This window comes from Abramis brama (assembly GCF_963993115.1).
Source record: "Abramis brama genome assembly, chromosome: 9".
Classification (NCBI taxonomy): domain Eukaryota; kingdom Metazoa; phylum Chordata; class Actinopteri; order Cypriniformes; family Leuciscidae; genus Abramis; species Abramis brama.
The window spans coordinates 30,925,006-30,939,356 of NC_139971.1; the positions used below are offsets into that span (position 1 = coordinate 30,925,006).

General features: G+C 35.8%; 1 protein-coding gene across 1 annotated transcript; it reads right to left on the reverse strand.

Moving 5' to 3' along the window:
- Nucleotides 1-1,315: 1,315 nt before the first annotated feature.
- On the reverse strand, nucleotides 1,316-14,141 carry gan (gigaxonin). The gene is made up of 12 exons (XM_084125017.1): nucleotides 14,016-14,141; nucleotides 13,717-13,908; nucleotides 12,745-12,859; nucleotides 11,683-12,033; nucleotides 10,438-10,658; nucleotides 10,213-10,334; nucleotides 8,776-8,888; nucleotides 5,290-5,442; nucleotides 5,069-5,205; nucleotides 3,208-3,342; nucleotides 2,974-3,083; nucleotides 1,316-2,033 (listed from the first exon to the last, which is right to left on the reverse strand). The coding sequence occupies exons 2-12, from the start codon at nucleotides 13,905-13,907 to the stop codon at nucleotides 1,852-1,854; spliced, it is 1,830 nt and encodes a 609-aa protein (XP_083981143.1). The 5' UTR covers nucleotide 13,908; nucleotides 14,016-14,141; the 3' UTR covers nucleotides 1,316-1,851.
- Between the last annotated feature and the right edge of the window lie 210 nt (nucleotides 14,142-14,351).

Genomic DNA, 14,351 nt, shown 5'->3' on the forward strand with positions numbered 1-14,351 from the left:
TATAGTACTGAATATATATATATATATCACATTTTTGATACATTTAAATTCCCTCTTCCATTTCATGCTTTTTAAAAACCACATAAAAGAAACAACACAGACTTCTGCAAGAGATTTTATTACGAGGCAGATTTCAACATTACTGTACTTTAGAGACAAATTTAAGCCTGACTCGCACTCCAAAACATCACAAAAATTGTGTGAAAATTCCATAGTGAAAATGTCCCTTTTATACCAGAACACCAATTTGCATAAACATTATGCAACATTTTATTAATCACAACGTTCTGGCAGACACCAAGTGTTTTAGTGTTTTGTGCAACTGGAGTCATGACAATGTTTATAGTTAAGTGAGTGGGTTGACCGTTTTCATGAGCATGTATTGTGTGTGAAATCTTGGCAAGGAACACACATTACATATCATGCATAGTTGGTATATTCTGCATTCTGCAAGTACAGTTTTATATTAGTTGTCAATAACAACAGCACGTTTTGTGATAATACAGAAAGAACAACTTACACAAACAATGTTGTTCAGTGAACATCTTCAATCTAGTGAGCAGTGACCACATTGGTGCAGACACCACAACTTGGTCCTGTAAATATTTTGTTTCATCTATATTTCTCTTTCTCATAAATTTGGACCAATGTTAGAGTCTAGTGTGTGAAAGTCTGGTATTTATTCCTGCTATTGGTGTGCATTTCTATGGTGGTGAATATGCAATGTTCGTCCCTTCAATTAGAACAGACAGCAGCAGCTGAATCATGCACAGAACAAATGGGGTCACCAGATGCCAAAACCATCCACACTGACAGGAAAGCCAGTTCAGAGGTCATTCACAAAATACATCTCGCCACATAAGGGTGAGACCAGCAACTTGCATCTATTTCTGACATGCTGTGGTGTTTTGAGTCCCTGGATACAAGACCAACGGCAAAATGTGATCAGTAGACAGGAAGACCATCACACATAAAAAGGCAAAGATCCATCCACCTTCAGGTTTTACTTCGACAATAAACCGCGTATGAATTAGTCTAAAATGTAAACTTGTGATATTCTTGTCCAAGAACCTCCGATCAGAAAACACGTCTTAGTTTGCATATTAACTAAGGCTAACTTTTGAGACTAATGAAATGTTTAACGGCATTTATTGAACTAATTTAACATTAAATTTACTAAATTCATCCTGGACAAGGTTAATAAAGAGGCCTTTAAAGAAAGAAGACATTTAGCAAATATATGCAGGAAGATATATATATATATATATATATATATATATATATATACATACACAGTATATGATTTTTTTTTATTGTGTGTGGATTTTTTTATATTATTGTGTGTGTGTGTATTTATATATATCTAAAAATGATAAATATATGCACATAAAAGGCAAATTAAAAATTCGATATTAATCTAATTAACGGCAAAAGAATGAGATTAATCACTCTGAAAGGTCTAATATTAAGACTTATATTGTTTGAATAATCTAACACATGATTGTACAGTAGCTACACAGACACTTACATTAGCAACATAATTGTGCTTGATACTAACATACCACTAGCCCTGATTAGTTCTTGATTTGTTCCCTTACTTACTGAACCCACATTTAAAACGGTATAAAATAGGCAATTTTGACCTCCTTCACCAATGTTCAAAAATGTTTGCGTCAAATAACAAGCTACAACAACTGCCAGGTAAAACACATCGTAAACTATTCAAATGAAGCAGGTAAAATAGTGAGCAGGTCCCATCTAATGTAACAACATATCCTGTGATTAGGATCCCCTGCATCCTCCTTCCTCCAGACCAGCAGATGAGGGAGGAGTGGTGAGGATGCCGGTTGTTTATGTGGCTGGAACCCGGATCTGGAACTGTCCCTGATGGAGCTGCAGGCGGAACAGCTTACAGTTGGCGATGCGTAGGGCGGCACAGCTGATCTTACTCAGATCAGAGGGCATGAGGGGTCTGGTGGAGTGCCAGGTACCCGTACTTCTGCGGAACTCCCGGACATAGTCAAAATTGGAGCCTGCAAACAAAATATTGCTCTAATAACATTTTTGTCACGTTTTATTGTGTGTGGAGCATTATAACTTAACAAGCAAGTACAACTGCAAATTTGTTCAATTTAAGCAGTTGATATCAATACCCTGGTTATAAAAAGATTCATTTAATTTGACTCATCATTCAGTAGTATTCCCAGAAATCAAACAAGTGGCACTTTGTATTGTAATACAATACATTGCTATATTATTATCATGTTTTTTTTTAAATACTTCTGTTAATAATTGTTTTATAATAAAACTATTTAATTTTAAAAGTGTATTATATACAGTAATTTGCTGTAATTGTTGAATAAAGTGTGTTTTTGATTATCATTGATTCATCGAATTCGTCATTTAAAACAGTGTTATTTTAGTATAATTGAGATACTATTATAGGTTATATTATTATTTTTTAAATAATTTTTATACATTTATTTTTATTTTTATATATACCTATATAGTTTGTATTTCGGTTTTAGTTTTAGTTATTTTAGAACATCAAGTTAAACTAAATGAAAATGAGAAATGTTTCCTTGGCAACTCGCTGAAATAAAAAAAATATATATTTTAATGTTTTTTATGGTTTTAGTTTTAACTCTAATAAGCCTGATTCAAAAAATCATGCCTTCTTAATGACATTAATAGTTTTGTGTACATAACTACTTAATCAAAAGGTTAGCTTGACTTAATTTACCTACCTATAATACATTAGTTGCTTGTAACTTTTCAAAGTAGCTTGTGCTTACTGATTTTTGGCCCTTGAAATGTTAAAAAGTTCAAATATGCAGTGGTTGTAGCTTGAATAAAGAGGTTATCACAGTACCATTTTTTGACCTTCTCAAGGACTGAATTTGAAGATATCTGAATAAAAAAGACGTTCTTAGATAGAGGATAAAGTGCGATTATAAGTCCTTATCAGCTTACCAGTGTCAAGTTCTCCAACCACATATATACTGGCACCGATGGGAACGGCTCCATACACAAAAGATGATGTGGCTTGTATGCAGAGGCTTTGGTCATCTAAGAGCACCCACCTGAGGGCAAAGGAGGACACGCATGAGCATACACATTTCCTTCCATTTTCACATTTATTTGTATAGCGCTTTTCACAATACATATTGGTCCTGCTCTGTATGAGTGTTGCATTGAAGAGCTCACCTTTTTAGCTCATCATGGAAGAACTCAGACTTGCAGATGGTCATCTGACTGGACTCGGGATTGTCGGCGTCTCTGTTCCGCACGCCACCAAAAACGTAGAGCTCTTGTCCAATGCCACATGCTACTGCCCCAAATCTGAGGAAAACCCAGTTTAAAATTACTGCAATTTTTAGCAGACATGTTCTCAACAAAGAATAGTGCACAAATCACACCGTCAATTAACAAAGATACGTAAAAGATACATTGCGCTAAGAATATAGCTCAGTGCAAACTGCTCACAAAGGCTGCATTTATTTGATCAAAATACAGTATAAACAGAAATATTGTGAAATATTATTAAAACTTTAAATAACTATTTTCTATTGTAAGATATTTCATAATGATATGTATTCTTGTGATGGGAAATCTAAATTTTCAGCAGTCATTCATCCAGTCTTCAGAAATCATTCTAATATGCTGATTCGGTATTCAAAAAACATTTCTTATTATTAACACTGTTGAAAACAGTTGTGCTTCTTAATATTATTGCAGAAACAGTGATTTTTTCAGGATTCTTTGATGAATGGTAAGCTCAAAAGAACAGTATTATTTTGTAAATTTTTTGTAAAATTGCAATGTCTTTACTGCCACTTTTGATCAGTTGAATGCATCCCTCCAGAATAAAAGTATTAATTTCTTATTTTTAAAAAAAATATATCTTACTGACTGACCCCAATGGGTTCCCAATTGCGACAAGATAAAATCAAACTCTATTGAAATCAATTGTGAATCATGTGTTCTTTTCTACATGCAGAGTTACTGCCAATGCAGAGTCCCAAATCAGTTACTTATGAGGTTTCGTGACAGTTCGGATGCTGCCTTTAAAGGCACTAGGAAGCCCATTAGGTTGTGTAACAGAGAACAGAGCTATAGACAAAGTTATACTCCAAACAAGACAAGAACACCAAGAAAAATGACTATTTATGTTCCCCCAGATGGTGATCAAGTGTTCCCAGTTATATGGGTTAGACTGATAGGTCCCTTGACTACTATTGTACTAAAGACACATCTGTAAGACATCACAGATCGTAGGGCGTCTCTCAGTTTCCATAGTTGTTAGACCCTTATGAAGATGTGCTGCCTTTGCATTTTAAAATGTAATCTGTTTAACTTATGACATTTCTCTGCGTCATACACAGGATGGGAAACACATTCTCTAAATTCACATCTACAAAGCATACTGCTTTGAGCATCCAGTATTTGCGCATATTGAACGCAAGTTATGCTGAATGATATTTCTGCCGTTTCTGCTTTTCCAGTTTCTGCTTTTTGAAAACCTGGTTACCTAAATGTAATAAAATTACATCACCCTCTTTTACAGTTGAAATAATGTTTTGTAACAAATTGCTAGGGCACAGAGAAACACTTGCTGTTATATAAAAATACAGACCCTTACACAAAATGTTAAAGTGGTCATGACATGAGAAATCACATTTGCCTTGATCTTTTGACATATAAGAGGTCTTTGTACCATGAAAACATCCCTTAAGTTTCATAGCTTAAAAAGTCCCCCTCATTATAAATAATTTATTTAATCAAATTCCAAAAACTGCTCATTTTAATATTGCAGGATCTTTGACGTCACAAGTGCAAATACATTTGCATATGACTGGCTCTAGATGACAATCTGCACGGATAAATCATTTATAATAAATGTGGCAATATTCCATAAAAAACAGTTAATTTTGATTTCATAGTGACTTTTGATCATGAATACAACTATTGCCATACTACATGAACAGACTAATAAGCAAGTGTTTGTAAGTTGCTTTGGAAAGCATTTTCTGATAGATAATAGTAAACATCCTTGTGTACACATTACCTCCTCTCCTTAAGAGGGCAGACTGTTGTCCACTGTTGGGTTTTGGGGTCGTAGCACTCCACAGAGTCATAAATCTTCCCGTACGATCCGCCACCCATCACGTACAGTCTCTTTTTCATGGTGGCACAGCTACCAAACTGAAGAACAGAGAGGCAAAAGTATGAGAAACATGAGTATTGCAGTGTGTGGATTCGTGCAATAAAAAAGGAGCTAAATCTCACCTTGCGCACTGTGGTCATTTTTGGTTGTGTTCTCCAGATGTTACAATGGGGGTCAAACACCTCCATCGTGAGAAGGACCTCAGTGTCCTCGTTCTCTCCACCCAAAACATAGATCATCCCATCCAGCTCCGCCATGGCGAAGTGCTGTCTGGCCTGGGCAGACGAGAAAATACAATATTACAATACTGACACCTAGTGGTTCCTTGTAAGAACGGCATCATAATGATCTTTCAATTCACAGGGTTCCTACACATTTTCCATTTCAAAATTCCAAACTCAAATTTCCATATCTCCTTCCAAACTATTTTTAGACCATATTTAACATAAATAGTTCACATAGCATTGTTTAAGGTAAATAGTACAGTCATCTGTAAATATTTGTATTTTCTGTTTTTCATTGTTTTCTCAAAGTGATAACATGAGCTTGCATGATGAGAAGAAACCTAAAAAGCTTTATAACCTGCATATATTCACCTCTGACGCATGACTTTGATACTGTAAATGTGGTTTGATGTTGCACAATCACCAAACAGCACAGTACCATCTGATTTAGATGATCGTTTGCTCCTATACAGTGAGGAAAATAAGTATTTGAACACCCTGCTATTTTGCAAGTTCTCCCACTTGGAAATCATGGAGGGGTCTGAAATTGTCATCGTAGGTGCATGTCCATTGTGAGAGACATAATCAAAAAAAAAAAATCCAGAAAGCACAATATATGATTTTTTAACTATTTATTTGTATGATACAGCTGCAAATAAGTATTTGAACACCTGTCAATCAGCTAGAATTCTGACCCTCAAAGACCTGTTAGTCTGCCTTCAAAATGTCCACCTCCACTCCATTTATTATCCTAAATTAGATGCACCTGTTTGAGGTCGTTAGCTGCATAAAGACACCTGTCCACCCCATACAATCAGTAAGAATCCAACTACTAACATGGCCAAGACCAAAGAGCTGTCCAAAGACACTAGAGACAAAATTGTACACCTCCACAAGGCTGGAAAGGGCTACAGGGAAATTGCCAAGCAGCTTGGTGAAAAAAAGGTCCACTGTTGGAGCAATCGTTAGAAAATGGAAGAAGCTAAACATGACTGTCAATCTCCCTCGGACTGGGGCTCCATGCAAGATCTCACCTCGTGGGGTCTCAATGATCCTAAGAAAGGTGAGAAATCAGCCCAGAACTACACGGGAGGAGCTGGTCAATGACCTGAAAAGAGCTGGGACCACCGTTTCCAAGGTTACTGTTGGTAATACACTAAGACGTCATGGTTTGAAATCATGCATGGCACGGAAGGTTCCCCTGCTTAAACCAGCACATGTCAAGGCCCGTCTTAAGTTTGCCAATGACCATTTGGATGATCCAGAGGAGTCATGGGAGAAAGTCATGTGGTCAGATGAGACCAAAATATAACTTTTTGGTCATAATTCCACTAAACGTCCCAATCCCAAGAACACCATCCCTACTGTGAAGCATGGGGGTGGTAGCATCATACTTTGGGGGTGTTTTTCTGCACATGGGACAGGGCGACTGCACTGTATTAAGGAGAGGATGACCGGGGCCATGTATTGCGAGATTTTGGGGAACAACCTCCTTCCCTCAGTTAGAGCATTGAAGATGGGTCGAGGCTGGGTCTTCCAACATGACAATGACCCGAAGCACACAGCCAGGATAACCAAGGAGTGGCTCTGTAAGAAGCATATCAAGGTTCTGGCGTGGTCTAGCCAGTCTCCAGACCTAAACCCAATAGAGAATCTTTGGAGGGAGCTCAAACTCCGTGTTTCTCAGCGACAGCCCAGAAACCTGACTGATCTAGAGAAGATCTGTGTGGAGGAGTGGGCCAAAATCCCTCCTGCAGTGTGTGCAAACCTGGTGAAAAACGACAGGAAACGTTTGACCTCTGTAATTGCAAACAAAGGCTACTGTACCAAATATTAAAATTGATTTTCTCAGGTGTTCAAATACTTATTTGCAGCTGTATCATACAAATAAATAGTTAAAAAATCATACATTGTGATTTCTGGATTTTTTTTTTAGATTATGTCTCTCACAGTGGACATGCACCTACGATGACAATTTCAGACCCCTCCATGATTTCTAAGTGGGAGAACTTGCAAAATAGCAGGGTGTTCAAGTACTTATTTTCCTCACTGTATCTGTTGCTGGTCAGTCAGTCATGTTCGACAATCAAACAATCACTAAAATTTTACCATGAAAGCACTCTACTTGTAGGGCTGGGTCTTGACAAATTTCACAATTTGATTTAGATTCTCAAGCATGCGTTTCAATTCAATTCCGATTTCGATTAAATTCCATTCAATATTGATTTATAGCGCTATGTATCAAGTACAGTACATGGCAAATTCTACTAAAAAAAAAAAATTCTATATACTATACAGGGAACCACAGTTGGTACATTACTATATTATTACAGGTTGTAGTGGTTTTCCAAAGTTATAGCATTTTTACTGGCCACAATTTTGACGTCGATACCATGGGGAAAAACTGCCATATAGATATTTTAAATATTATCTCATAATTTGGCAGCAGATATATTAGGCTGCTGTAACTTTAAGACCTGATGCACGGATCCATTATACTGTTACACATGCTCTTTCTTTCTCAACTGTTTACTTTGTTTGAAAGCTGAGACTTTGTTTCATATCAAAAGTAACAAAGCTCAAAGCTTATTGCGATTTATTGGATAGGAGGCGCTACAAAGTTTAGTTTGACTAAAATCAATTCTTTGGATTTAAGAATTGATATTGGTTCATAAAACTGAGAATAGATTAAAATAGAGAAATTTATATTTTTAAGCCTGTGTGATAGGCCAACATTTATTTTTTAGACATTTTAGAAAACTGAATAGGGTCAATAGTCTGGAAACACAAATATTTTTCACACTTTTTTTCCATACTTTAATTTAAGGCAGAAACAATGAGCTCATCGAAGTAAAGAATACACGTTGTTAACAAATTATTAGGATATAGAGAAAAATTAAGCATTGGTGCATGTTTCAAGACGTGACTATATAGAGCATTTTCAACCAGCTGAAATCAGTAAACAGGTTCCTTTATTTAAATTGAATATTTATCTTTAAATATCTGAAATAAACTATGCTGGTTAATTTACTAGTCCAACAGTAGCATTGCCATTCAAATTTCCCCATTTACCTCCATTTACCAGACACTGTTATCCACAGCGACTTGCAAATGAGGAACATCACAAGCAATGCCATTGCTTTTTCATTGCCCTTTGTTTTTTTTAATCACTTACATAATTCACAATGCTTCATAGGATAAGTAATTCATTCAGAAAAGTATGTAAATAGTAAAAACATGTCTTAAGATTTAATTCTGTTGTGCGCCGTACCTTTTTTGAATGGAAGAACACACTCTAAATGAGCCTAATACAGGGTTTCCATAAGACCAACTTATGGAACCCACCAACTAGTCAATAATGGAGCATATCACTAAGAGGAATACCTGCATCATTGGTGGGATTTGGGTCCAGCTGTTGGTCTCTGGGTCATATTTCTCTCCACTGCTCAAGACAGTTTTATTCTCATTCATTCCTCCTACTGCAAACAGGAACCCCTCTGTTTGGACAGGCAGACTATCAGTTAATTATTTATAAGTACTAACAGTGATTATAAATGTAAGTAATAGAAGCATAATAATCCTCGGGATGAACTCTGCGCAACAAGTCAGAACTCAGTCATATGAAGTCTAATACAATTTTTGGAAAATGCTAAGGAGAGCATATGATGGATTTATATTGCTGTGGATGCACTAAACACAAGGCACAAGGGTGTTCTACATCTTTTCCAGACTGTATGCTACAACAAATAGCAGACGGAATCAGGAACATTTAAGCTATGGGGTTAATTTCATCTGTATAAGTTAATGACTGAAAATGAAGGGGTTGGCATGATTTTTTAAAAGAAGTCTCTTATGCTGACCAAGACTGCTTTTAATTGATCAAAAATACAGTAAAAAACCTGTGATTTCAAAGCTGAATTTCCAGCAGCCATTACTCCAGAGTCTTCAGTGTCACATGATCCTTCAAAATTCATTCAAAAACATTTCTTATTATTATCAATTTTGAAACAGTTTGTGCTGCTTAATATATGTGACCCTGGATCACAAAACCAGTCACATGTCGCACGGGTATATTTGTGGCAATAGCCAACAATACATTGTATGGGTCGAAATGATCGATTTTTCTTTTATGCCAAAAATCATTAGGATAATAAGTAAAGATCATGTTCCATGAAGATATTTTGTAAATTTCCTACCGTAAATATATAAAACATTTATTTTTGTGAGTGAATGCAGCACAATCGCGAACATAAATGGACAACTTTAAAGGCGATTTTCTCAATATTTCAATTTTTTTGCACCCTCAGATTCCAGATGTTCAATAGTTGTATCTCTGCCAAATATTGTCCTATCCTAACAAACCATACATCAATGGAAAGATTATGTATTCAGCTTTCATATGATGTATAAATCTCAATTTCATAAAATTGACCCATGTGACTGGTTTTGCCATCCAGGGTCACATATTTGTGAAAACAGTGATGCATTTTTCTGATGAACAGAAAGTAAAACAAAACAGCATTTATTTGATGTATCCATATAAATGTCTTTACTGTCACTTTTGGTCAATTTAATGCATCCCTGCTGAAAAGTATCACTTTATTTAAATAAATAAATAAACAAACAAATAAATAAATAAATAAAATTACCACTGACCCCAAACTTTTAAATAGTAATATATATCACAGGAATATTTTGTTTATGATTGTGTCATTATTCATAATCATAAGTCTTAGAGTTCAAATAACTAAAACTAAATAACTAAACAAATAACAGAAGAGTGTAAGCTCTATTGCCTCACAACGCTGAGCTAGTACAAACCTGCTGACACAACCCCGTGACCAATTCGCCTCTCATTCATTGGCTTCAGGTCAATCCAGAGCTGCCTGTTTCGGTCATAAAGTGGACACATGCAGCGAGCCGCTGCCGTGGGCGTCCGAGAGCTACATCAGAAACACAAAGGAATTCAGGGGAAAAACTTCTTACAGACCTATCCTTGCATAATCTCATGATTTAGTTTTATTTTTTAAGCATGTTCATACTCACGCCCTCTCCTCACCGCCTACTGTGACGATACACTCGGAGTAGCCACGGGGTTTAAATGCAGCAAGCAGCGCCTCCCCGTGCTGCATTGCTCCTCGCAGCGAGTCCATACAACAATTCCTTATGACCTCCCTCATCAGGGAGTCTCCGAGCATCTGCTCCTGGAGGTAGCACTGGTCCAGGCCTTGAACCCAGACGGCAGACATCACTTCTTTCATGTGAACCTGGAAAAAAAAAGGCATCCTAATTAAACAGGACTGAATAAAAACAAAGAAACAAACAAATAATAGCATTCAAAAGTTAATACATACAATAAATTAATACTTTTATTCAGCAAGGATGTATTTAAATAAATTGATCAAAAATTACAATACATTTTTTTATAATGCTACAAAACATTTTTATTTCAAATAAATAGGGATGCACGATATATCGGCCACCATATCGGTATCGGTCGATATATGTAAATTTTTTATGTTATCGTTATCGGCCCAATAAGAAAATTTGGCCGATATATTAAAGCCGAAAAATAATGGATTATTTCCTTTAGCTGAGACACTTCAGATGCGCGCTGTTCGCCATGATGGTTTTAAATTGCTTGAAATATGATTGGAATCACTGCATGTTCAAGAGCAGTGCAAGTCTGTCATATCTGCTACATAAAAGAACATCATTATAATTGTGTGCTTGGGACATGGCTTTAAATGGTGAGACTTTTGTTTTTGTAATCAGGCTCTCAAAAATTATATAAAAATTTGGAAATTAGATATATCGGCCAATATGTCGGTTATCGGCATTCAAATATATATTTTCATATCGGTGAATCCCTACAAATAAATGCTGTATGTTTATTAAAAATATACTTTTATATTCGATTTATCATCGGTATTCCGGTCTAAATGTATTAATTAATTTATTCATTATTTTTAATCATAATGAGATTATTTCTAATCACAAATATATAATATCTCGCCATTTAACAGCACATTTAGTTCACAAACAACTGACAATCATGACCTAAATTTGATTCTCATTTACAATAATAAATCCATAAATTCGGCATTAGTAACTTACTTTCCACAATATACATACATATATATATATATATATATATATGGGTATATATGTGTATATATGTGTGTGTATATAATAATAATAATATGAAATTATAATTAATTAATTATTTATGTATAATGTTTGTCTATGCCTGTGCATATGGAACTCTCCAGAAACAACTGTTCCACTCACTCGCCGAGCTTCAATGTCATGGTCGAGCCAGCGGACCACGGCCTCCAGCACGTGCTTTTCATTCCCCACGTTGAGCTTCTCTATTGACAGCAGCTCACACAGGCGATCGGGCGGCTGCTCCAGGAACTCCTCCGTGTTGGCCACGTCTCGAAAATGCGTCTGCAGGAACTCTGTGGCCACGTGGTAGACGTGGTGCAGGCAGTAATGCAAAGAGAAGACCCGGATGCCGATGCAATTCTCTGCAGTAATGCAGCTTTCCAGGAACTGACAGCACAGAGATTTAAGATCAGTGAGGAGAAGAAGATCAGCAGCCTGGACCACATCCTGGATAGTGTCTTCACTTAGAGTAATCTAGAAAAGAGAAATGTGTTGACAACAATCTCAACAATCTGCCAGCTAGAGAAGCATTGACAATATGACAATGGAAATCCAATAGTTTGTGACATACATTCATAATTCATATACAGTTTTCCCACAGCTTTTAACTAATAAATAGTGTTAATTTTGTCAGCTATTTTTTTTGTGTTAGTCTTAGTCCCGTGTCAAAGTTACTTTTTAGCTTTTATCATATTTAGTCAACCTACAGCATCCAGTATTGTGTGTAGTCAAGTTTTAGTTGTCTAAAAGTCTGGGAAATTTGGTCTTGTTTTAGTCAATGAAAATGTTGTCATATAAGTTAAGGTGTATAATGGTTACACTGATGATCACAAATATGTCACTTGACATTTGGCAACCCTAAGCATGAAAGCTCATAGAGGCTTTTATTTCCTTAAAATATTATTTCTGCACTTTTTCGTTGAAGAAAATATAGAGATTTTAAGTTTTTATTTCATTTTTAACTACATTTTATTCTTGCTTTTTTTTCATCAACAACATTGCATGTCGATCTTGTCACAGTAATAAGTGTGTAATGCTGTTGTTGTCTTGTCTTAATCATGAAAATATTTTAAGTTTTTAAGTTTTAATAAGACTTTTCCAGGCCTAGAAATCCTAATTGTAAAAGTCCAGGTATTTAATGACTGCGGGAACATGCATTAAGTATAAGTAAAGTAATATAATTACCTCCCCACTGAAAACGTAGTCCAATATCTGCCTCATGGTCGTGATCGAGATCCCTTGCAACTCGATTTTGTATACAGATCCATCCTCCTTTGGTGGGTTGTAATTTAATTTGGTCCTGCAAACATGTAGCAACATGAGTTCATTCACTGTGTATCTAATAAAAGGACAGACTTAATATCTTGGAGAGTTGCACTCACATCAAATGCCCTACAGCGTTTTTACAAACTTTCCAGTTTTGGCTGATTTGGTTTTACATATTGTGAACTATTTGCTTATATTAAAATGCTCTTTTGTACATGACAGAATTTTTTTTACTTTTGTAACAGAACTGTCAACGGACAAAAAAAAGTGGATCCAATAAGAGAAAAGGGACCTCGAAAAAATGGCTTCAAATGAAAAGTTCACGAATCAAATAATTCATGCATCTCAAAGTTCATATTAGCATAGTGATATTAGCATTGATATACCATTATTGTTTTTGTTAATATTTTGAATTAGATTTTACTTTTTTGTTTTAATTTTTCGTTATTTTAGTACTAATGAATAATGGCACGTTCATAAAATCACATGGATGTTCTAAGAAAAGCTACAAAAAATAAATAATACTAAACAACCCTTTTTATCATTCTTTTGTGGTGATTTTGTGTCCTTCTGGGTGTTTAGTCGCCAGTCATTGTCAATGCATAAAAAAGACTGACCTGGACATTCATCAAAATCTCCCCTTTCAAGTTCAGCAGAAGTCTTACTTGAAATGTTGAAATGAGGGTGTGTAAATTACTTTTCTTTTCTGTTTTTTGGGTGAACTATTGCTTTAATTGACCCAAGCAACAGGCAAGGTGGGGCTGTGTGGCACACCCATATGACACATTGCTCAAGGGTCTGCTACATGTCTGAGCAAACATACCAGTTCTACTGATCTGATCTGATCTCATTTCATGCAAATGTATCCTAGTTTCAAGCATATTCTCATACCTGATGTATGGGCTAGCAGCAGCCAGAATGTTTTTCTGAACAGGAATCTGTTCACCTTCCAAAACCAGCACTGCATCTTGAAAACAATCATCTTGTCTTAAAGACCGAAGGGCCCTTAGAAGCTTTTGGGAGTGTTGAGGGTCTGACACCACTGATCCAGCATCAGCTCCAGCTGTTTTAGGGTCGGACATGCTGTTGGAACAGACAGACAGATGATCAGTTAACATAACAACAACAACAACATGGTTCACCCTCGTCTTATATAAACAGAATTTCAGGTTTAAATCATTCAAACTCACTCCAGTGTATTTGACTTAAACTTGTTCTTTATGCTCACGGTAACTTCAGCTGCTCATTGTGTGTCAGAGGACCGTACACTGCAGAAAAACAATTCAGCAGGTTGGTGACGCTTCGTGACGATACCAGGAAGCGCGATTTAATTTTTCATAATAAAAGCTTTCCTCGCCCCCACAAAATTCTACTTTTTTTAAAAAAAATAGAACACTATTAGAGTATTTATTTAGGAAAACTTTATGAACTGTCCTATAAATATGGGAATATAATTACAGTATAAAAGATTATATAATATTACACCAAATTATTCATTTTAGAATTTAACTTTAAGAAATATTTAA